Source organism: Crocuta crocuta, unplaced genomic scaffold (assembly GCF_008692635.1).
Source record: "Crocuta crocuta isolate KB4526 unplaced genomic scaffold, BGI_CrCroc_1.0 scaffold162, whole genome shotgun sequence".
Classification (NCBI taxonomy): Eukaryota; Metazoa; Chordata; class Mammalia; order Carnivora; family Hyaenidae; genus Crocuta; species Crocuta crocuta.
The window spans coordinates 9268179-9293185 of NW_027529433.1; the positions used below are offsets into that span (position 1 = coordinate 9268179).

General features: G+C 34.4%; 1 protein-coding gene across 1 annotated transcript in view; it reads right to left on the minus strand.

Moving 5' to 3' along the window:
* Positions 1 to 1131: 1131 nt before the first annotated feature.
* TNPO1 (transportin 1) overlaps positions 1132 to 25007 on the minus strand; it is a 57664-nt gene continuing 33788 nt past the window's right edge. Inside the window, exons 14-25 of the mRNA XM_077759954.1 lie at positions 22955 to 23126; positions 20765 to 20851; positions 19871 to 19978; positions 19580 to 19738; positions 19412 to 19499; positions 17041 to 17139; positions 16733 to 16828; positions 13797 to 13872; positions 12817 to 12916; positions 10530 to 10604; positions 9329 to 9471; positions 1132 to 6843 (exon numbers count right to left, since the gene is read on the minus strand). Of these exons, the coding sequence (XP_077616080.1) occupies positions 9364 to 9471; positions 10530 to 10604; positions 12817 to 12916; positions 13797 to 13872; positions 16733 to 16828; positions 17041 to 17139; positions 19412 to 19499; positions 19580 to 19738; positions 19871 to 19978; positions 20765 to 20851; positions 22955 to 23126 (1168 nt within the window). The 3' untranslated portion in view covers positions 1132 to 6843; positions 9329 to 9363. The remainder of the gene's footprint in view (positions 6844 to 9328; positions 9472 to 10529; positions 10605 to 12816; positions 12917 to 13796; positions 13873 to 16732; positions 16829 to 17040; positions 17140 to 19411; positions 19500 to 19579; positions 19739 to 19870; positions 19979 to 20764; positions 20852 to 22954; positions 23127 to 25007) is intronic.

Sequence of the window (25007 nt, forward strand, 5' to 3'; positions counted from 1 at the left end):
ATGTCAATATATATTACGAGGCAAATTTGGATACTAAAAACAATGCACCAATTCACTATCTTCCTATGTGCATAGAAATCGTCAATTCTTTGTTTAATGAAGTTCTTCAAAAGGCAATATAAAGCTTGAAAAGGAATACTTGAAAAACAATGTCAGAGAAAGATCACTATAACAGGCACAGAATGAATCACATTAATGACCAGCCCACAAACTGAAAGATTCTTAGTATACCAATTTCCCCAGTGGCACTACTGCCAATGGTTTATAGAAATGGTGTTGAAATTTCTAAACTGTAATTCGCAATTGTGTTGAACTGGAAATCAACGTGGATGTTTCAAAAGGTTGTTTTACACCCAGTTAACACGACTCTGAGATTGAGGATTACAAAGCAACAGTCGCAACTTCAGTTTCTATATTCAACTGTGTCGTAAGGAGGAAGTCCCAACTTGAGAGCTGTCTAGTTCAAATGCTTCTTTTCCAATCATTCCTAAACAATCATATACCTTAAAAATTATTTAAAAGACATGAATTATGAAGTCATCACAAAATAAAAGTGCCTACCAGTTAAAAAAATAAGTATCAAGGGAAAACACTGTAACATTTGTATTTTTGTTTCATAAAAAAATTAAAAGACTTACCAAAAAAACCCCAAAAGTTTTTAGTTTCAGGTGCGATTTCTTCAAGATTACAGCAGCAAATCGTGGTCCTGAATGACCAATAATTTGGCTGCTTCTGAGTATTTTCTCCCCAAGATCTAAGTCCTAAATCCTGGATTCTCACCTTCATAGGACACACATCCATACACATTCATACAGTCTATCCTTAATTCCTTTTGCAGAGCACTATTTTTCCCTCCTCGCCCACCAGAAGCTGAACCTAGAATCTAACATTTAGAAAATATACCAAGAGCAGTTAAGGTAAACTGTGGGGCAAATATTTTTACTGAACTATACAAATACGAAAAATACTTGAATTTAAAAATGGTTGTCAAAGAAGAGTGCACTACGTGTAAGGTAAGGAAAAAACCTCAAACAACAAAAACAACACAACAAGACTGATCTGGACCCAAAATGGGGAGTAGGGAGGGAAAGAAAGCTCATTTTCTTTCATTAAAAATCAGAGTGAAACATCTATAGTTAAACAACTTTATTAACATAGTCAAGCAGTGATTAACATTCACATCTATTATGTCACATCATACAAATGTAAATACAAAATTACTACAGTACAATATATATTCTCTGCATGATCCAAAATATTTGGTGGCCCCAAAAAACTCTCTTTAAAATTCAGCAGCTTATCAAAAATTAAAACCATATTCTATTTAAAATGAAGATCTGTTAGCACAGAGTTAGACTTCAAGAAATACCAATTTAGTACAGTTTGAGAAGTTGCAGGAGGATCTATTTGAAGGACACATTCTAACATAGTGTGGCAGGTACAGGAAACATCAGATTTAAAGCTTTTAAGCATAACTCATACAACCTAAGTTGTCAGCAGAAAGATCCAGTTATTTATAACTAACGCTAAAACTACTAAATTATTGCACCCAATGTTAACATGAATATTAATTGCAAAACTGCTTTATAATATGAAGTGAAGTCATTAACCACGTTTAAACATCTCTTCTCACAGATGATCATCTATTAAGTAAAATTAATTATACAGTATTGTCTAATTATTATCTCCATAGAAATCATCCAATCTTAATTTGGTTATATATCCACACAGGAAAACATCAGTAAGGTAATATGGGGAAAGTACAGCGAAACCCCTTTAGGAGGCTGGTATTAGGAGGGAACAAACACTGCCTTATAGGCTAACCATGTTATAGTAGGCTCCAGGAAGATAATTAGACTTGCAAAATAGCTAATTCTGCATAATACCAAGCCATATTAAAAAGAGGATTCTACGGTAGATAAACAAAAATTTTAACGAAAGGGAAAATACTATTTTCCTAATTACTGATACAATGCTTGGCAAAAAGATTTGGTTTGGTTTTAAAATGTACAAGAGGTGAGGAAAAAAAACCAATCACCATTTTAACTTCCCTCAAAATCATGCATACAGTTCTTTTAAAAACACAATACATTCTGGGATACAAATCACAATAAACAGTTGCTATTAATTTAAATGTATACCTTAAAATTAATATGGATAAGAATTAGGCAAAAAGGTAAAGAATCCTCTACATATAAGTAATACCAGTGGGGGAAAGGTCTAAATTAAGACTGAAAAAACTAGTCACAAGTCACCTGGAAAGTGTACAAGTGAATGAAACTTTTACACAAAATTTAAAGAGGCATCAGAAATATCTCCATATCTAATACAGTATGAAATCTACTAAGTAGGTATACAATGCTCTTGCATGGTATTATTACTAGATGATATTGTACACAGCTCTTTATCGATGTGATTTTTCATCTAGATTATCCCTTAATCTGAAGACCATAGTTTTTAAGGTTTCAATGCCTACCTACACTTCAGTAACAGTACTAGTAGCAACAGTTAGTGTTTTCCCCCTTGTAATATTTGCAAAAAATAACTCAAAAACCAAAGCTGTGTATTTTAAAGTACTACTAAAGAAGGATTTAAATTGCAGTTATGCATGGTACACTCTTCTCTTGAGAAGAATGTCTGTTGCACCGTTATCTGTTAATACATTCAATATGAATAATACAGATTAATTACATGAAGCAAAAAAACCACTTTTTTCTTTATGGGAAAGGATTTAAGTTAAATTTAGACTAAAGAGCTTAAGATATAACTAGTTTAATTCTGGCATTTCGGCTATGCAGGGTAATTCAATATACGACAGAAAAATCCATTTTCCTAGAGCTTGAGGGTTTGGAGAAAAGGACCAAATTGAACTCACTTTCAAGGTAAACATGCATGCAAAAGGCTCGCCAGGAGGGATCTATACCCACCCTAGTCTGCTAGAGTAAGGACTGGAAAATCCAACTAAATGCGAAGATTCTTCATGAAATACACTAAAAAACAAAGTAAATACGATGACCCTTTATAAGCATATGTCACCAAAGCAAAAAGGATACAAGAGTATTCACCTGAGATAAAACTTGTATCTGAATATCTCATAACTGAGTAGACAAAGCATTTCAAGAGAGGAAAAGTCAGTTGAAATTATTTTAAAATATACATCTGATCCTATTTTACAATATATGCAATTAAGCAATTCAGATCAATGAAAAAGTCTTAACAAAAAAAATCACAGTGTTTATCAATATGTTAATTACAAAATGTATGCTACTTATTTCGTTTTTAAGATGTAATGGCTTGGTTAAGTGTCTTAAAATCTATTCTTCTGAAACCTAACTTGCGTCACAAAATCAAGTAGCAATAATGTAAAGCATCAGAACTGGCTCTTAAAGATTATTTACATGTTGATTATCTGGGAAATAACCAACTAAAAAAATATAAAAAAGTGATTTCTTTTTTTTACACAGTATGAAGTTATTAAAGAGATTAGACAATACAAAAAGCAAAATTCTTTCCTGAATAAATGAATTCTGTGGCACTAAGTTCACTTGCTAATGGACCGACTACAACACTGAACTGTCAAACATGCATTTAAATTATATTAAATACACTTTCTGTTTCCAACTTAGGTTGATCAGCAGCTTTTGTTCTGTTAGAATCCTTCAAAGAGAGAAGCTCGAACAGGAAAAAGAAGGCATATATAAAACAGTAAACACTGACCTCCTGAGGTTCCTACAACATAAAAATATTCAAGTAGAAAATCTACATCACTTAGCAGCGGCTATTTCTGTAGTTGAGCACACTAACAGCACTTTAGTGTGGAAGGAGCAGATGAAGTAAGCCGTGCTTTAAGCATGCCAAGAGGCAGAAACACTGGAATGTAACAAAGACAAACACAACTTCATAGACATTCAGTCAACATTCAGAACTATTAAGACTACACCACAAGAATTAAGTTGCTTTATATATATATCCCATGATGTATTAAGTTTTATCAGAATAATAAATGCTAAATCAGAGCTTACCTCAAAAGAGAACTTAAATGGCTTCTGCAAATTCCTATGCTATACTACGTATCTGAAATATAAATTAGGGAGAAAACAATAACCTCAAGGGCGGAAAAGCACAAAAATACCCAACCCGATCTCAGGTTGCCAGTCATAGTTACTTAATTTGACTTTCTATTCTTAAGTTAAATTTCCTTTTAATTTAAAATCAGGTTAAGTGACTACAAAAATGGGCACATTCCATGTTACACATCTGCTTGATTGAAAACCAATTTTTAATCGAAGAGGTGACAAACTGCTTATTGTCAATCACAGATCCAGATAATTTTACTGAAGGTTGTTTTTATAGGTTTGTCTTATTAAAGTGTTTAGGGAAGAATTTTGCCAGTTCTTTCGACTTAAATTTTACTTACTCCAGAATTCTAAAATATCTCCAACATCAAATTCTAACAAGTATTTGGTAAACTACAGAGTATCACTAGGATTTAATGATAAAATAGCTACTATACTAATCAGGTTTTGAAGACTCTGAAGCAAAAGTGGAGCTCCCAGTGAAGCAAGGTACTAGAAAGCAAAATGCTACATACCCTTTGGATCCAACTTTATAATTAAAAAAAAAAAATGGATATTATAAAATAGGACTTAATTTTGGGCTCTACAGACTGAAATTTGCAAAGCCAAAGTAGAGGAAAAAAGGTGAAAGAACATGTTTAAAAAAATACACACATATACACACACATACACGCACACACACACACAGTAACAAAAACCTTTCTGCATGCTACCATGCATTTGAAATTTTTTGAAACGGTATTTTTAAATTCACACGCATACAGCTCAAACTTCAGTGCAATGGTTGTATCATTCAACACCTTTAGAAGAACAGAACCATGCAAAGAGGAGCAACTGCTTATAAAAATGGTTATTCAGGATTTATTCTGCAATGCAAAGGTGACAAACTAAAATATAAAAAGGTTGTTATGGCTTAACATTTTTGTTGCAGATTAAATATGCAGCATTGAAAAATGGAAAGGTGTGGCTTCATCTCTGACCAGCAGAGTTAAAAAGAAATTATCTCTCCATTTTCCTTCATCATCATGGGATACACTGTTCAGGCAATCCAAATTAATAAAGACTTGCACTTTCATATGGACACAAGATCAAGTGTACCAGTTAGGTTTTCACATTCACAGTATAAGAAAATACACATGGAAGGAAAAGTAAAGGGTTAACTTAACAAGGATTTATTCACAGGAATACATGTAAGTAGAGAAAAATAACAGAAAAGCTAAACAAATGAAATGAAGAGGATCCAAACCAACTTTCACTCTGTAGCTTTTTACTTGCACCCTGTGTGCATCTGTCTAGGGCACAGAGGGCCACCAACATGCGCCAATACAGTGTAGGAACCCTGCATTACATCCATTAACTTAAACATCTTTTAAGATCATGCTTTGAACAAAAAAAGAAAGCTTAGAAGGCAATATGTTGAGTGGGAATAAACATTGAGATATAGCAATCATTTCTTCAACTTCTACAATTGTCTTTATGTGCCAACTAACATTTATGCAGCCTCTTACAGATCTTTTACCATGTATTTTATGTTTTAGAAGTTTTGATAAAATCACTAGTAGTATATAACCATGCAGAAAGCACATCACACTGACAGCACAGAGGCAAAGATTTTGCACAGGTATATCAGCTTTCCACATTGTGCAGGTTACACACAATACAATATCAATCTTACTCCTAACGAGATCCTAAAAAGATATTTCAAGGCCTAGCTGTAAACTACAGTACTTTATATCTATATTCTTAATAAAAATAAAAAATCCACAAATCTTAAAAAGGAATTTTAAATGCAGGGCTATATTGAATTGGTAAACTGCAACACAAACTGGCGCACCAGAGGTAAATGAATACCAATCTCACTCTATGTGATGCAAGCATGCTACTTCCCCACTAATTTAAAGTACTTTCAATCACTATGAGCCAGAATGCATGCCTGAACCTTAAACTGCACTTTAAAAAGAACGTCTTGGCCTAGAAATTAAATCTAATGAAGTACAACCATCAAATTATATCCACTACATTAATGTTTTAATGCAAAATCAAGATGTCAATCTTTAGTCTGATATGCCCAACCCCACTTATTCCTCCCTCCCTGCCCACCCCACAAAGGTAAAAGGAGTGACTCATTTGGCATTTCACAGGGTGCTTCATTGTTTAAATTCGTTTTGTTTTATTTCCGACTTATTTGGGGTACCTTAAATTGTAACTTCCAAGAACCTGCTTCTACTACGGGTAGGCAAGCTGATTTTAATTCTGTTAGCTTCATTTGTGTAGTTCTTCATCAGCATGCAAAAACAAGGCCCCATCATGTGGGAAAATTTATAAAAATCTTTAAATTAAGGAAAAAAAAAAGCTTCTTTACTGTTTGTAACCCCATTCTTAGGTTTCCTTTATTGTGCGCTATAGAATTTTTCCTCTTTCTTATCCCTATGCATCATTTATGTGGTTCTTGTTTTGGTACAATTCCCCATAATATTCCAGGATGTACTGTTTTGTGAGTAGACTGAATAGGTTTTGTTTTTTGTTTTTGCTTCTTCACATCCAGTGCGGAGTTGTAATTGGAGACAGATTTCCACCCACAAAGGCTCCAGATGTTAAAACGTTTCCCAACATCGACTTAATACAGTGACGGCAACACCTCCCTCCCGCCCCTCCCAGTAGGGTTGGGATTGTACTGTATTCCCTACTGGTTTACCCTTCCCCCCTGTAAAGGGTAACATTTTCCCTGGGTGCAGAGGCTCCCTCATAGTCTCCAAGACTGAAGGACCTATAAGAAAAGAAAACAACGTTATATTTTAACAACCGTGAAAGCCGGTGAAGCATGAAATGAGTCAAGAAAGAACAGGCCACCTGGGGAGTTCATTCAGTTAAGCATCCAACTGCGACTTGGGTCATGATCTCACAGTCTGTGGGTTCGAGTCTCACATCTGGCTCTGTGCTGACAGCTCAGTGCCTGGAGCCTGCTTCAGATTCTGTGTCTGCCTCTCTCTCTCTGTCCCTCCCCAACTCACGCTCTGACTCTCTCTCTCTCTCTCTCTCAAAACTATAAACAGTAAAAATAAATAAATAAATAAATAAAAATAAAAAAAATCAAGAAAGAACGCTACCTTTTACTAGAGAAAAATGACAAACTGGATAAATTGCCTAAGATCATGCCAGTAGTCAATGCTAACCCATGTTGCCACTTTCTCCTATGGCTTTTAACTGTCATCTGCATCAGATATGAAAAGTGACACCAAGCTGAGGATATGCAGAGAGAGGTGTGGAGCACCTTATACAGATGAAATTTAGATGGACATCTTGTAGGATACTATCACTCTAATTCTTTATCTCCCTTTGCACAATGGGCCCCAATGGGAATCGGTTATTCCACACGTAACAAGCTGCCTAACCTTCTTCAAAGTCAAAGAACGCTTTCTTTAAAATAATCCTTTCCTTAGTGAGAATGAATATATTATCTTTTTTTTTCCTTTGGCCACTATGCCCAGTATTATGCAAATAAAAATCCAACCCACCAAAAAATAAAGAATTACTTATTTTTGATTGTCTGATGTTTTAGCTTAGGAGGCACTAATGGTGTTGGCACTGCACTAAGGTTACTACACTCAGCAAATACCAAAAAGTAACTTGTGACACCTGCCTTCTTGATGTTGTTAATAATTCCTCAGGCCCTATCCTGCTCAGTCATTTCCTAAGTTTTCAGACCTCTTGATTTTCCTATTAAAGACACTAGCAGTTTTAACAATAAGCACACTGAGAAATAAAAACAGATTCCTAGGAGACTGTAACCAGTGTCTGATAGTGGTCTTTTCACAACAGAAATCTAACCACTTGTACCAAATACTAGACATTTATGAAGACAGATGTGAATTCACAGAGGGTAAATAGCCTATCTGTGAAGAAGTACATGCAACACCTTTTCTCTGCCACTGATAAAAGGGAAGAAGATTATTTTAAAAAAGCAGGAAAAAAATTAATGATCCACTTTTATCTCTAGATAGTAATTATGTCATACCTTGTCTTAGAATATGATCAACTCAGTTAATTCCTAATTGGCTACAGGATAGAGATCACAGAAGATACTATATCTGAAAAGTGCTAAAGATTCAGCTCACTGGTCTATCTTTCAACCCTTGATGTTAAGAATCATTCTCATTCATTACATTCTCATGACTTAACATGAAGTGAATTATGTACTTTGTCAAAATGCTAAAGCCACAAAATAGCCACAAGGACTTAAGACACTACAGGGAGATAAGACGCACACAGGGCTCTGAGGTATTCCGGGGACTACACGTCCATTTCTACTGGCTTGCAGCTTCGACAACTTGGATGCTGAAATCTTTCCACGTTTAAAATCTAGTTCAAAGTAAACAAGTAAACAAAAACTCCCAACAGGAAAGGTAATTCAAGTTGGTAGACATCTTCTGGACACACAGTGAGTACACTGCCTGGACTTCTAGTCAAATAGGTCTCAGTTCATGTTCAGAACCTAAAGAAGTGTATCCTGGTTCACTGTACTAGCCCATATTCCTAACATTCACTGAGCCGACTCAGTGTCTTAAGCAATATATACAAAGTTCTGGCATCACATATAGTTTACTATTTAATCTTCAAAATAACTCAATGAGGGAACTGAAGCTAAGAGATCAGGATTATTAGTTCTATTTAAGAACAGAAAAACTCAAGGAACCAGAGTACAAATGGACTTACCCCTCTACCATCCCAAAGCGAAATAGACTCTTCCACTGTCCATTTTAAAACAGTGCTAGTCACAAGGCAGGTGCTCCATAAAATACAACTTTGAAAAATGAGTATTAAATATTCCTATCTACTGAGCCCTAAACTAGTTCCAATTCTGGCAGGCTTTTCCCTAAAGCTCACAACCACAGAAGTTCTTGATACATCGAAGATGCTAAATTCTTGCTTCAAAATCATTTCTACCCTGAGAGAGTCCATGTAGGGAGACTTGTTACAGGGCAAACAATTTAAAAGGAATTAATGTGCTGAGTGATGTAACTAGCATACCAACTCAGATTTCCTTCTACTCAGGATTAAAAGTAGAAAGATGCATTTTTTTTAACCCCTTGCTTGCCAGTTTAAAAAAATTCTCTAGCCTTAAGGATTTTAAATTTCAAGTCTAATACTGCATGAGACTGTTTTACTCAACCTCTGTAGAAAAACATACAGCTTTAATTTCCCTCAGTAATTTTAGATTGCACCCTGAAAAAGTCAAACTTCTTACAACTTACCCCTAATTATGGGACTGCAGCTTAAGTGTATGAGATTAAACACCATAAAAAGCTGCAAGACGCTCTTTTAAGGGAAGCGGAAACTGGTCAGAGAAACGCCTCCAATTTTCATCCCCAACTTGATTTTTAAATCCATGAAGGATCTGTAAAAAGAGAAAAAAAATCATAAATTTACCAACAAGAGAAAAACTCCAATCTGCATAGCTTCTGAAGTAAAACATACTGACTTTACTTTTCTCAAATTTTATCCATTTTAGAGCAGTGATTCTCAAACTTTGTTGATATGTCTTGTCTAAAAGCACCTTATAATAGGGGCACCTGGGCAGCTTAGTCAGTTAAGTGCTCGACTTCGGCTCAGGTAATGATCTCATGGTTCGTGAGCTTGAGCCCCATGTTGGGCTCTGTGCTGACAGCTCAGAGCCTGGAGCCTGCTTTGGATTCTGTGTCTCCCTCTCTTTCAGGCCCTTCCCCATTCCCGCTGTCTTTCTCTCTCACAAATTAACATTTAAAAAAAATAATACAAAAATAAAAGCACCTCATTAATATATGCTAAACCTGGCTCTGAAAAGTTTACACAGAATTTGTCAAGTGACCTAGTACATAGTACACTAAGCAAACTCTGACCTAATACAAAAAAACTAAAGAACTCAATCAAGGGATAAAATTTCTATGGCACATTATTAAGTTTTTTCAAATTGAAAATATACAAATCTTTGGGTTCACATCTGCAACAAGAGATGACTAATTTCAATATTACGTGATTCAGATGGGTTAAGACCGTATTTCTTATTTTGTTAGTGGGTGAGTACTGACTGGAGTTAATCCAAAGAGACACTACTAAAACAAAGAATTATATAGGTTTAATCCCCATGGAGATCACTTAAAATTTACTTTGTTCAACAGTTTATTCTTCAAATCTCAGTCTTCTGTGAAAACATACGCTGTTCTGTACAAGTGAGACAATGGGACCACATCCATCAGTGGGATTACTTCAGAAAATATTTTTGAAGTTATGTACTCTACTGAGTCCCTACTGTACCTTAAGATCAAGCCAACTCTTTTGCCAAGACTAAAGGTTATATAGGCTACCAATACTGATTCGAAGAGTCTAAAGTTTCATATGAAATATAATTTAAACTTTCCAACCAGGATTGTAAGAGTCCCAAGATAAGCATCATAAAGACTTTTTTAGTTACCTTACCTTACAGAACATGTCTCTCAGATCATCTTTTGGGTTAATCCACGATGCAACAGCATCACAAAAAAATATAAAGTCCTGTAACAGGCAGGAAATACATCTTAGACTGTTATTTGTTACACACAGCAAAACATCCTTACACAATTGAATCCTAATTCAAAGTAAGTTTTTTAAGAAAAATGAACAATGAAAAGGAATTATAAAGGATTACTTAACGGGTGTCCCTATTTTTCCACCATCAAGGAACCTCTTCTCATTCAGTTTGTATTGAAATTTAATGCCTGTTTGTATTATATTTCGTGTCACAAAACCCCAGTCTAATGAGCATCAGCAACGGACTGAAAATACTACATGAACACCAATTTTAAAAACCTTCATTCAATGAATTAAAGAAATAGGTAAATCGGGGTGCCTGGGTGGCTCAGTGGTTAAGCATCAAGCTCGATTTAGGCTCAGGTCATGATCTCATGGTTCATGTGAGGAACCATGAGGAGTCCTGCACCAGGCTCTGCATGGACAGTGTGGAGCCTGCTTAGGATTCTCTCTCTCCCCCTCTCTCTCAAAATAAATAACCTTGAAAAAAGGGGGCGAGGGGAACTACGTAAATTCAATCATCATAACAGTTCTAACTGGCCTAGAATTAGGAATTAGTAGATCTAAATGTCAGATTGAAACTTAAAATGACCAAAAGTTAGAAGAAAAACTAATCATGTAGCTATTATACCTAATTCAACCTAATTCAACCCAAGCAAAAAAGAATATCCAATGCTCTATTACTCGAAAGATAAATGGGTTATTCTCACTACAAAAACAAGGTGACAAAAGGTACAGGCTTTAAATGTTTAAGTATTTTTCACTCTTGACTAGCGTACTTAAATAGCAGTTCAATATAAAGCCTTATTTAAGGTATTGCTTATATTCTGATATCAACTATTTAAATTCTGCTATTAAATTCAAGGCACTTTCTTAAATTTCAAAATTTACTGACTGAAGTATGTGCATGTGCCTTAATTAAGCAAATAAAATTCCATGTGCCTGAGGATCATGGTTTATTAGAATTATGATTCCTTCTCTTCCAAATATCAAAGTCTGTTGTTAAAATTTTAAATACACATTTAGAATTGTTATTAAAAACTTAAACATAAAAAAATAAAAGTGAAGATATTTTCTTTTAACCACATCCAAATAAAAAATGTAAAAAGCAGAGATTTCTACCAGCTCTTAAACTAGTAGTGATTTAATGACCACATACATGAGTTACTTTCAAGGTCTTAAAATGTGAATTTAAAACCAAACAAAAACAATAAAATCCTGATGGGAAAATGTTTCTTCTTAATATAGTATATATCATATAACTCTGAAACACATTTAAGAGGACATAAAGTTCTTACGTATTAAGAAAAGAAGAAGAAGAAGAAGAAGAAACCCCCCAGACATTTAATGCCAAGAGGTTATTTTGCAAGTAGGGACCATTTCCAAAAATAGTACAGACTTGTTTTAAAACAATACTAAGTTATTGTTTTATGAAGCATGTATCTCTTGGAAATGGAAAGGCTGTTTTCTTGAAAACCCTTCCCATACTTTCTTTTCCTCACAATTCATCTGTTGAGGAACCCGGGATACTTAACCTAGAATTCCACAGCCTGCATTTTGTTGATCTCATACACATGGTGTCAATCAACACGTTCCTGTTATGTGTCTTGCAAACTGACACTTGGATCCAGAGGTTATCAGACTCCTATTTTTGCCAAATAATTATTTTAAATACTAAAAATGTCTAGATATAAGACTAAGACAACAAACTAAATAAAGATGAATACATTATAAGCTCTCCAAGTTACAGCAGTTTCAATGGCTAATTCACTATTCTCTTTTGTTCACTAACTGAATTTCTAAGTTTAATTCTACGGAACAGAATGAGTTACCTAACCTATTTGGGTCACCCTGTTAAGTGTAGGTGTCTGCAACCTCAACAAACTGATATTCAATGATAGAAGGCATGTACAAAGTGGATGTGGATGAAGGGTGCTTTGGCTTAAAATTTGAGACAACAATGTAACTTTATTATCCCAATCTGCTATTTATTTCACAATAAAAAAGATTTAGGAAATCATAAACAAGCATTATCATTTCAAGATACTAAGAAATACGTATCTCAAAAACAATGTTTTTAGTATCTTTGAAAAGAAATATGGGATAATTTCATGATTTGAAGTGAAAAACAGTTGACCCTTTAAAAAGTTTCATTATTCAGAATATTAAAAGTTAAAAATCTTTGTGAACATCTTACTTGGATTACTCCGCTGGGATTCACACTGATCATGGTACAAATCCCACGAAATGCTGAATCCTTTTCCTCATTGTCCCTTATGTTTCTCAGAGAGGTGCACCTATTAAATTATAGAATTGAGTTTAACATTTAAGTAAAAAGCAGGTTCAATCACAATACTAATGGACAGTATTTAATGGAATAAGCAGCACACTATAGATAATGTTTATATTCAAAGAATTTTCATAAAGTTAAAGTTTCTTATACTTCCTGCATGTTGGGCCCATCTAATCTCAGTATAGTGGAAACCTCAAAATTCACATTTTATTAATAGATTGCATCTATAAATGGACAGTTGATTTTTAATCTCCCATTTAACTATTAAGGAGGTTGAGCTGAGAGTCAATTATTAATTTTTAAAACTGTATTATGACTTGTATTCCATTAAACACTACTAAAAATGACTTGAATTGAAAGATTATCAATTGAAAGAAGCAGAACATAGGATATACTGCCATAATATAAACTATTATTATACAACTTATGGTGTAGATGTTTATCTTTAACATTAACAAGCAAATAAGGTTTTTATACATAATGTAATTTTAAACATGTATTTCTTAATGCAATCCAAGTTTTCAAATTAATTCTAAAAAAGAAACAATGCAAAAACCTAAATTTATAGAATTTGCATGCATCTTTATTTTACTGGTGGATATTTAAATGCTTTTCATGTATAATCAAGCTTTTTAACACAGCAAGCATGTGACAATCTTATCCCATGCATCCATTAGTCGTTAGCCACAACATAAAATAAATATACATGACGATGCTACTGAAAAACCTCACAAACCTGATAGGACAAGATTAGTCACATGGTTGGCAATGATTAAGGATTGTGATTTTTGTAACCAACTGAAAATATATCTAAAAGTGAGATAGAAAGAGAAAGAAAGAGTGAAGAAAAATGAATTAAAAAAAAAAGATTGAATAATACACACCAGGGTCTTATAAACTGCTGTAGCATGGGGGCCACCTCTTGAGGACAAACGTAACCAAGACGACCAATTGTTATTGCTAAGGTAACGCAATCACGGTTATACACCACCAAACGCCAACCAAGACATGAGCAAATGAGGGGGAAGGAGAAAAAATAAAGAAAAAACAACAAATAACTCAGAAACAGAAACCAACAGAATTTGTGTATGATAATAAACATAAGATTTCACCAGTGCTGTTTATTACCACCCCCTAAAATAAGGGGCAGCAACATATATGGCATACTCTTGGAAAAAGGAAAACAAAAGGAATTAAAAAAAACTTTAAAGATTGAGAGAACACCAAAAACCATGATGAATTGCTTTTCTCGCTCAGTCAAGTGTGAAGATATTCTCTGTTAATAAAAAGATGAGCGATTAAATGGATGGATTTAGAGATTCTCCATTCAAAACCAGTTGAAATTTCAGAATTTAATGAAATCTATGTTTTTCCCCAAGAAATATTAGTAAATGTGAAAGATTACGTTTCTGAATTGTTTACTCAAACACAGTTCTCAGAAGTTAAAACAGTTAAAATTTCTTTACTTCTCTATGTCTTTTAAAATAAGTGATTTCCAATCTTTGAAAATCATCTAGGAACTTTAGTACCAATTTAGGTAGATTTTTTTTGTCTTAACATTTCTAAAACAAACCAATGGGCCGAGATCAAATTGACATATTGCCTGATAGCAAATCAATGGTCAAAGTTTAGGTTTTGCAGTACGCATTGAATGAAGGAATTGGAAAACTGCTGTGTGGTGTCAAATCTCATTCCAATAAACCTCTGATGGTGATGATGGTAACAACTCAGATAACAGCCCACTATTTTCAAACTGTATTTAACAAGAAAGAAATTTATAAGTCCACTGTAATGAGGTGATATGTGGACAAAAGGAATAAATAATCTGTCTTTGCTATAAAAGGCAACAGCACAAAATAGATAAGACACATTACACTGGTTACATGCTAATACTTCACTAAAAAAATTTCAAAGTGGGAATTACTCAAACATATTCACCATCAAAATTCAGGAAGTCCTTAAACTTACAAAGAGCTAAAAGAAGTGCAACTCAGAACTGCATTCTGCAATTCAAAGGTACATACATGTAAATACATTTATACACAACGGGAAAAAAAATACAAACAGAAAACAAACCATAAGGTGCTTTAATGGTGTTCTCTCAAAAACTTACAGGTTAACCTTTCATAAAAAAAGGGTGGGGCAGGGGTAAAGAAAAATGTTTAAGGATTACTTGAAGCAAACTACACAGATAATACTAAAATCCAGCAGATTCATATGAAGCAAGAGAAAGAAAACCTATGTTCAAAAGACACAAACTATGCAACATTCTCATTAAACAGGCAAGTATGAACAATCCAATGAAACATGCGATAAAGCAGATGATGGTCCATTGAGAAAGTTCAGTGTAGGATATACTAATTGTAAAAAGAGCAAGTAACTGCATTACACTAAGGAATTGGCTTTATGAAATTTTAAGAAAATGGTAACTAAGTTGCTAAAATCTACTGACATCAGCCATTGATAATGGTTTTATTTTAATAATTAGCCCTTGCCCTTTGGATAAGGAATAATGGAAACATTTTTTGCAGCCATTTGTGATAAAATAAATTCACTGAATCTCATATCAATTTAATCTATCAACTTGATGAGCGTTATCAACTACTTTTGGATTTACTTACAGTAGAATCATACTTAGAATAGAAACTTATAATAAAGCCAATTTGTTAAAGGAAGTGTAACAAATACACAAGCTGATATCCCACAAGAAACTTTAATATACATTACATTCAACATTTATTTGCAGTTATGCATTCACATTTAAAAATAAATAGGAAGTTTCTTTAGGTTCAACAGTAATTTTATAAGGGTAAGTGTTCCAAATCTGAATGTCATGTATAGGTACTGCATTCTAAAGATTAAAAACCTGAAAAGATTTCACAACCATCCTGATACAGACGTTTTTGTACTTTACAGCAAGAAAATCTAATTCACTTTATAATATAAACAGTACCCATACAGCCAAACAGCTACATAACTGTTCATAATTAAAAGATTTCCTTCCATACCAATAAACATATCAATTTTCATTACATTAAAATATAAACTTTTTTTAATTAAAAAATAGAGTTAAAATGCCTTTGAAAGCAAATTTCCTTATTTTGAAAACCTTATTTTAATCTTTGTCCAGTATTTCAGTAAAACCCTCACCAGCTATAAGTATATTTATTGAGATTATCTTAGGTATATAAAAGAAAAAGATGTGCCTGATTGAAAATAAAATTTATACCTTTTATCACTATTAGCAAAAATTGGGCAGGGTGGAAAAAAAATCACCCTGAAATGTGTTCTATAGTATGGAAGGTACTCTTTAAGATCAACATGCTCTCTATAAATGCAAAAGAGAAACAAGCCTCCTGAATAAAAATCCTACAAGGTTCTGCCTAAGTTCTCAATTTGAAGGAAAGTATACAATAAAATACAAAATATATACATGCCATTGTAAACCAATTAGCCGCTACACTGAATGATATTTTTGGCCACATTTTTACAGATTAAAAAACAAAAATTACTTCCCAGCTGCCAGTTTCTCTCTGAATTAACGTAAAATTAAAATTCATATTGTTCAATAGTTATTTTAGCTGGGGTCCATTTTAGGGAGTACTAAAACACAGAGAACAGGAGAGAAGAGTTTTTGAAAGTCTCTGAAAACTGGTTACAGAATACAGTTAAAACAGTACATAACATTACTGAGAATCTAAAATCGCTCTTATTAATAAGCTGGGCTTCTAAAGCTAGCTTTGCTTTGGTTTCTCTACGCATCTTAACCTTAAAAGCAAGTAATTTTTCTCTTCACCATAACAGTTCAGTCATATGGTACCTGTATTCTCTAACAACGTCTTTGGTGTGTTGGGTCTGTTAATGATTTCTACAAGCTGGTGCAACACCATAGGAATATAAGGCTGCATCTCTATACCTAAATCATCCCCAAAAGAGAAAACAAAAAAGAAAAATTTGAATGTTAAAATATCCATGTAAAATACTTTGCTCCCTCCATTAACTGTGACACAAGTTAATAATAAATGTATCTAAAAATGATTTAAATTATAAAGAAAAAGCAATTGTAAATATAGTACTATGGCATCTAACAATTTACACAGTACTTTTAAAGGGGGAAAAAGATCTTACCCATTTGAATGGAGATTTCTCCAATTGCCCATGTGGCATTATTGCAGACTGAAATGAACTCTGGATTTAGGTTGGTTCCCAATATAGGCATGAAATCAGCTAGAAAAAAAATTTTTTAACAACTATGTAGTAAGCTTCTCAACAGTAGTATATTGTGCTTTAAAGGAAATCTACTAGGTGGAAACGGAAATCTAGGCAAGAAATAGCAATTTTTTAAAAGGTGTGGAGACTATTTAAGAAAGTGAAAGGGGCACGGAACTTACTATGAAGTAGACCAGGAGTTTTGGTCTATTTGAGGTATTATTAAAAACAGGTGGTACAGAAATCTCTCTTGTCATGAGACTCAGAAAAAACAAAAAAAAGTTTTTTGTTTTTTTTTTAAAAACATCGATGGTTTGGGCTTTTAAAGTAACTTTTACCTTAGTGCTCAGATTATAGTCTCTAAATATCATTTTCCACTTAAAAGTTATGAGGGCTGTCAGAGGAACATCTCATTGCAAGCTGAAGGCAGGAAATGTACAAAACAAGCCTGGACTATTTTGTCCTACCAGGAAGCACTGAGGAGCCGATCTGATGAAGCTCCCACTGCCAGCGGTAGGACAATTTGAGCATCATGAATTCATACTGACACTCAAAAAAGAACCAAACACAAACAAAAACTAAACTCTGAAACACAATACAGATACCTGTGGAAGATGCTGGGAATCAATTCATTATTTTGAAGCTGGTAAACAAAAACGAAGAACCAAGTAATTATCCTGCCTCCCCTATATGGTTTATATCTCTCGGTAATAAATATACGAGTATGGAAAAGGACTCTTTGTATGTACTCTCACTATTGAATGAAGAATTAGAGCATCATTCTTTTTTTAAAACCCCAATAAACTGCAGATGTGAGCCAGGGTTTCTAAATTTCAGCAATACCAATCACTCTGCCGTCGGGTGGTGGTGGTGGGGGCATGGAAGGTGGTGGCAGGGGTGAGGGGCGGGGATGGGGCAGAGAACTGTATCATGCACTGTATGATGATTACCAACATCATTTGCCTCTACCTACCAGATACGAGATAACGAGTAACAGCCCCCCAGTGTTAAACAAAATGTTTCCAGATACTACCAAATGTTTAGGGGGGTGCGAAGGTCGAGGGTATAAAAATTGTCCCTGCTTGAGAAACTCTAACCTATAAAATAATAGCTGATAACATAGAGAGAGAGAGAGGATGATAAGTAGACATGGTGTACCTCTTGAAAAAGATACACATCATTTATAAAGTCTTAAAAAAAAATGAAATGAAACCTTTCATACAAGTTTAAATTCCTAAAAACTAAAACAGGTGGTAAATATCTGTAGAACAAGCTTTCTATAAAACAAGAATTCATTACATTTTCATTTAAGAGTTGTTAGGCTTAAACTTGAGGGTATAATACAGTAGAATTAGTATTATTCAAAGTTCAGAAATATAGTTGTTATTCAAAAGCACAACTGGAGGGGCATCAGAGTGGCTCAGTCGGCTTAGCATCCGACTTCGGCTCAGGTCATGATCCCACAGCTCGTGGGTTCAAACCCCGCATTGGGCACTGTGCTGACAGCTCAGAGCCTGGAGCCTCCTGCTTCGGATTCTGTGTCTCCCTCTCTCTCTGATTTTGAAATATATACCTATACAAAACCATTATGTTGTACATCTGAACATTACACAACGTTATATGTCAATTATGTCTCAATAAAACAGGGAGGAAAAAGCCAAAAGAAAAAAAAAAAGCCAAAAGAAAAAAAGTGTATCATAAACAACTATAACTATTACTCAAAACACTGGGATATAGAAATGAAAGAAAACCCAAAACCCATTTAATCCATGATTTTGAAGCAATTCGTAGTTTGTTACTTAAGGAATCTATTATTACCACAAAACGCTAAGACAAATGCTATCCTACTAAAACAAAATCATTATTTACTTTTAATGTAAATTGTTTGCAAAGTTCCCTAGGATATCCAAAAGAGTATGCGGTTTTATCATGAGAAAACCTGATTGTTATTATTTTTGGTTACCACTAACCCAAAAAGAGGCTATTCAAAAATTATCCATTAACTAGCATACAGTCCCAAGGTTTCACAGGTGGCATGTCCTTTATACTAAAGTAATACTTTTCCAGCTTTTCTCCAGTCACAAAAGTGCCTAATGAGCTGCTGTGGTGATGAATTCAAAGGAGCAAGGGTTTCCCATCCCACCTGCTTCACTCAGAGCACCTTTAACCAGTAAAATGAACATTTATAAAAGTTGGGATTCCATGACTTTTCAGTTTAATAATACAAAAACACAGCTAACGTAAAACTAATTGTTAAGAATCATATCACAGCAGTAGAAAATATTCATACCTATACAAGGCTTAACGTGCTGAAAGCAAGCTTTTGTCAGGTCACCTAAGAGGGCGAAGGAACTCTGTCGAACTTCTGGCATTTTATCCTACAAGGAATAAGAAGAAATTAACCCTAATGGAAAACAGATAATCAGGTTTTAATTAATTTGAATTTAACGAGTCTCACCTGCATGCATTGATACATTAGTGTTAGAATGTTACTTCGGGCTACCAGCTGTTCAATGTTGCCTCCAAGTCCTTCAGCCAGGCCACTGAGTAAATCAAGAGCAACTATCATAAAATCTTTATCTGGAGCCTCATATTGATCTGGTTGAGCATTGTTCAGCTGAAAAGAGACAAAAGTTTTAAGAGACTTACTTCGAATCAATTACATGAAAAAATGTGTATACATTATGCCTATCCTTAGAAAAATGTTCATGGTGCCAGGAGGGCAGAAATAATAATTTTTTAACAATACCATGGCTTGTGCAAGAGTCTTCTGTACTAGGTTCACACAACGCTGGTACACAGGTTCGCAGTATGGAAGGAAACCAGACTGCAGGGCTGTGGCAACTGAAGATAGGCACTAGAAAGAATAAAGTACAGAAGTAAATTTCTGGGTCTCATAAAGTTATGATAAATGCTTTAAGAGTGTGCTCAGTAAAATTCTGGGCATTTATTAGCCTGCTCTACTATTCTATAATAGCAGGTTATCTTTTCAAACCTCTCCTTTGGATGCCACCCATTGCTGTTAAGGTTGCTGCTGGTAAGGGGAGGTTTCCTCAAAATAAATAAATAAAATAAATAAATAAATAAAATAAACAATAGAAAAATAAAAAATCAAACATCAAGCCTCAAGCTGGACAGAAAGGTATGAAGTAAAGCCCTTCATTTTAGCACCAAGTTCCAATGCTACTTCACATATAAGTTTGAGTATATGTGTGCATATACAATACATAACACATAAAATAATTTGAACTATATTAATTAACATAGTATAGCTCTGTATCTATATAAAGAAACATGGCTAAATTTACATGACGTATACATGCTGATATGGTATGATCCCCAAGATGATCATCAACGAAGTAGAGCAGATGAGAAAACATATGTAATATAATCCTCTATCTACCTTAAAAAAAAAAAAAGTCTAACACATCCATTATCAGTTTTCTATTCAATAGTATTTCTTAGTATGGTTGTACCATAATTAAAGAGCAGTTACATACTTACTCAAAATTTTAACAGAAATGGTTCAGAATGTAAACCTATTAATATTTCACTTATCACATATACTCACACTTCATATCTAGACATGTGTTTTTGATGAAACACGCTATTAGGGTAACTAAAGGATACCAGCTTAGCATACCTCTAGTAAAGGGAAGAGATCTTTATCTTCATCCTTTAGCATGTTCCATTTCTGGATCAGTGGAGGCATTAGCATCTGAATATATTCCTATTTATAATGATGAAAAACACATAAAGCTCCACTATCACATGTAAACAAGTCCATTTTGGGTCTATGAAAATTAAAATCCATTTAAAGCAATTGTGTAAAATCATTACAGAAAGCCTTTTAAGACTCAGTCTGCTCCACATAGCACTTTTAAAATTTTTATTTTCTGCCTTATCTTTTAACTTATATAATCTTATTCTATTTTACCATCATCTTCTATCCTTCTTGAAGTAAAATGCATACAAATGTACCACTCCAGAAAAATTATTTGATCATAATCAGGGATAATTTCTGTAAGTTTTACTCTGAATGTTTTTATTCCTGGGACTTGTAACATATAATATGGCTCTCACTGTACAACATGTTATAAATGATAGGTAAACTTATGGAGGCATTTGTAGAAAAAGATTCACGGTCATTCGAGTGTCTTTATTTAAACGTTAGAATCCATAAATAAATACTAAGTCATGTGAACAAGGGGCAGAGATTCTAAAGGCTCTCTGACATTCAGAAAAGCAATCCCCATTCCCTGGCACATAAAACCAACATGAGAGTAAGCGCATAAACAACGTATCTTGCACCAAGTTTTAAGTATAACTTATAAACAATTAAAAAAATTTTTTTTTTAATGTTTTGTTTATTTCTGAGAGAGACAGCGTGAGCAGGGGAGGGTCTGAGAGAGAGACACAGAATCAGAAGCAGGCTTCAGGCTCTGAGGTAGCTGTCAGCACAGAGCCCGACGTGGGGCTCGAACCCATGAACCGTGAGATCATGACCTGAGCCGAAGTCAGACGCCTAACCGACTGAGCCACCCAGGCGTCCCAAACAGACAATTTCTTGAGACTTGTCATAAAGCAATCATAAACATGTAATCTATTCTTCTTCTGGGAATTTTGAGCTATAATGAAATTCTATTATTTTAATCCTATTTAAAGAAATTTAAGCGTCCGACTTCGGCTCAGGTCATGATCTCACAGTTCGTGGGTTCAAGCCTCTCGTGGGGCTCTGTGCTGAAAGCTCAGAGCCCAGAGCCTGTTTCAGATTCTGTATCTCCCCCTCTCTCTGACCCTGCTCATGCTGTCTCTCTCGCTCTCTCTCACAAACAAATAAAACATTAAAAAGAAAAAAAAACCAATTCCATCATCTTCATCATAACACTACTAGAAAGAGTTTGGATTCTTAGCCAAACATACTTCTTCTTCTATACCACTACTTAGCATTTTTAACTTATCCAATTTCTAGTTGTTTTACTTTAATATATATCCCCCACACCTGTAAGTTCCAGCAAGAAAACAAAGATGTTTAGATGTGGGACTCTAAAGCTACAATATTTATGAAGTGGTGGATATAAAAATACTTGGAATTAAGTAAAAGCTCAAATTCCAGTGTATATTCTTTATCCCTTTTTTTAAAAAAAACATTTTTTATTTATTTAAATAAATAAACTTTATTTCTTTCTTTTGAGAGACAGAGAAAGAGAAGAGGGAAGCACAGAGAGAGAATTCCAAGCAGGCTCTGCACTGTCTGCACGGAGCCTGATGCAGAGCTTGAACTCACGACCTGTGAGATCATGACCTGAGCCGAAATCAAGAGTCAGACGCTTAACCTACTGAGCCACCCAGGCGCCCCATCCCTTTTCTAAGACGTGTTGGTGCATTCATGTGATATACTGATATAATTTCCACACCAAGAACATATTTATTAACACTATCTAAAAAAGTAAATATACTTGCTGTCTTTTTAAGATACACTTTTTTTTTTTTTAATATTTTTATTTATTTCTAGGAGAGAGAGACAGCGTGAGCAGCGGAGGGTCAGAGAGAGGGAGACGCAGACTCTGAAATAGGCTCCAGGCTCTGAGCTGGCAGTCAGCACAGAGCCCAACGCAGGGCTCGAACCCACGAACCGCGAGATCATGACCTAAGTAAAAGTCGGACCCTTAACTGACTAAGCCACCCAGGCGCCCCTAAGATATACATTTTTAAAGTAACTAACAGTAAGTATTCACATCTTCCCAAACATTTTCATTTCCAAATACAGGTTACCTTACTGATTTTAACTATGCTGGATATTTTTTCTTAATAGTTAATCACAGATACTCACTGGTTTGTTTAAATGATGTCCTACTGAATCTGCTAAAGTTCCTATGGCATCATAAAGAATGAGCAGGTTCTTATGCTGGTATTTACTAAACGCGAAGACCAGGGTATCAAGTATATAAGCAAGGTAAGGAACAAGTTCTGTACAAGCCTCCTCTTCTAGGGTAGCAAAGGCACTACAGTTAAAAGAGAGAGAGAGATTATTGCTGTTGTAGAAAAACAATAGTTTGTAATAGAGCTAGGAAGCTAAGTCTACAGTTTACACATTATATAGTATCTATTTATACTTGACATAACTATCTCCCAACCTCATCACACCAGAGGCTTACTTTTCTTGTTTCTTCCCCATTTCTTTTCACTTCCTTCAAAGAAGCTGTCACCTATATACACATGCTTCACTACAACGGTAAAATCTAAAACTGTCTTTGGATCTTCTATTTGGACATTCAACAAATGTGGTATTTCCTGGTATTTCCTATTTAGTCATTTAGTGCTGGGAATAAAGCAATGAACAATGAACCAAACAATGTCCCCATTCTCAGGGAGCTTAAATTCTAACGACTGTTCCAGATTAACAAAATCAGAATTAAAAATGTTAAACTTGCACCTACCCTTCAGATTACATACTAAGAGTCACAAAATGACAGAAACACTTTTAACAGTTAGTTTGAAATGTATCAGAACAGAGGGTCACGACCTCTTAAATGTTTCTCTTAGCAGGAGAGGGGAAATGGGATGATGCAGGTGATCAAAGGGCACCAATTTTCAGTTACAAGAATTCTTAGACCTAATATACAGCATGGTGACTAAATTAATAACACATTGCTGTATACTTGAAAGTTGCTGAGCATAGACCTTAACCGTTCTCACCTTGCAAAAAAAACACTTTTGTCAACCACCTGAGGTGATAGATGTGTTAATTACCTTGATCTTGGTTACTGTTCTATAATGCACATTTTTATCAAGTCCTACCACTGTACATTTTAAATATATGGATTATTTTTGCCAACTTTTCCTCCATAAAGCTTAAAAACGTTGGTCTCAGGTCTACATTATATATCAGAATGCATAGTGTATTTGTTATTAAAAATTTAACTTATGTATGGCTTATCTATTAACACAAATGTACAAGAAGGAAAAAAATTTCAGGGTCTGAGTAGTTACTTCAATTTAGACCTAAATTCATCTGGACTCTTAAGGTATACCTAGCTCTTTATTTTTAAAATTGAAGTTTGTATTATCTTCTATTCTACCTACTCAGGGATTTCCTAAAATGATAGGCTTAAGCCATTTGTTAGTGAAAGCCCGGTCTTAAATTGTGAACTATTTATTTATTTCCTTTACAGCACTTGCCAGGAATTATATAGTTATTTAGTATTCTGTACCAGCTTCTAAGCTTAAAGAAGGGAGGGAATGCAAACCCAGCATTTAATATATACCTAACAATTAGTAGAGTTTAAAAAAACACAGATTATGTTTGCAGGAAAGCAAATATAATCTGTATCCTCCCCTCACTTTTTTTTTTAAATAAAAGGGTGCTATTCATCACCCAAGTCCCTTTGGTTCAACTTTTTCATCTTATTAGGAATTAGAGATATGTTCCAGGTATTTTTGCTTCACATCTGGTAAAGTCCAACTCCACTTAAATTTACGCTCTTTTTCAACAACTGTTTCTTTTTATAAACAAAGCCAACGGTAAAAAAATTCTAATTAAAAAGTTAAGACCTATAAATATGTCAGGCCTTTTTAGAACATAAGGTTTGTCCCAGAAAACTGGAATATTTATAGTAATAAAACTGCTGATCTGATATAAAAACAAAGAGAGCTCCAAACACAACCAACAGAGTAGCTACTGGGGTAGATTCACTAAGGACAGGTCACTGTAGGACTTTGTATGGAGCTGGTGACCTTTAAACTAATGACGTAAATCTGCTCAAACTTTGTTATTCCTTCAAGAGCAAGAACCCCAACATCACCACTCCAGGTTGTGAGAATTAGGGTGAAGAGCATTCTACAGTTATCAAATCCACTGAGGAGAAAAAAAAATGTGTTGAAGA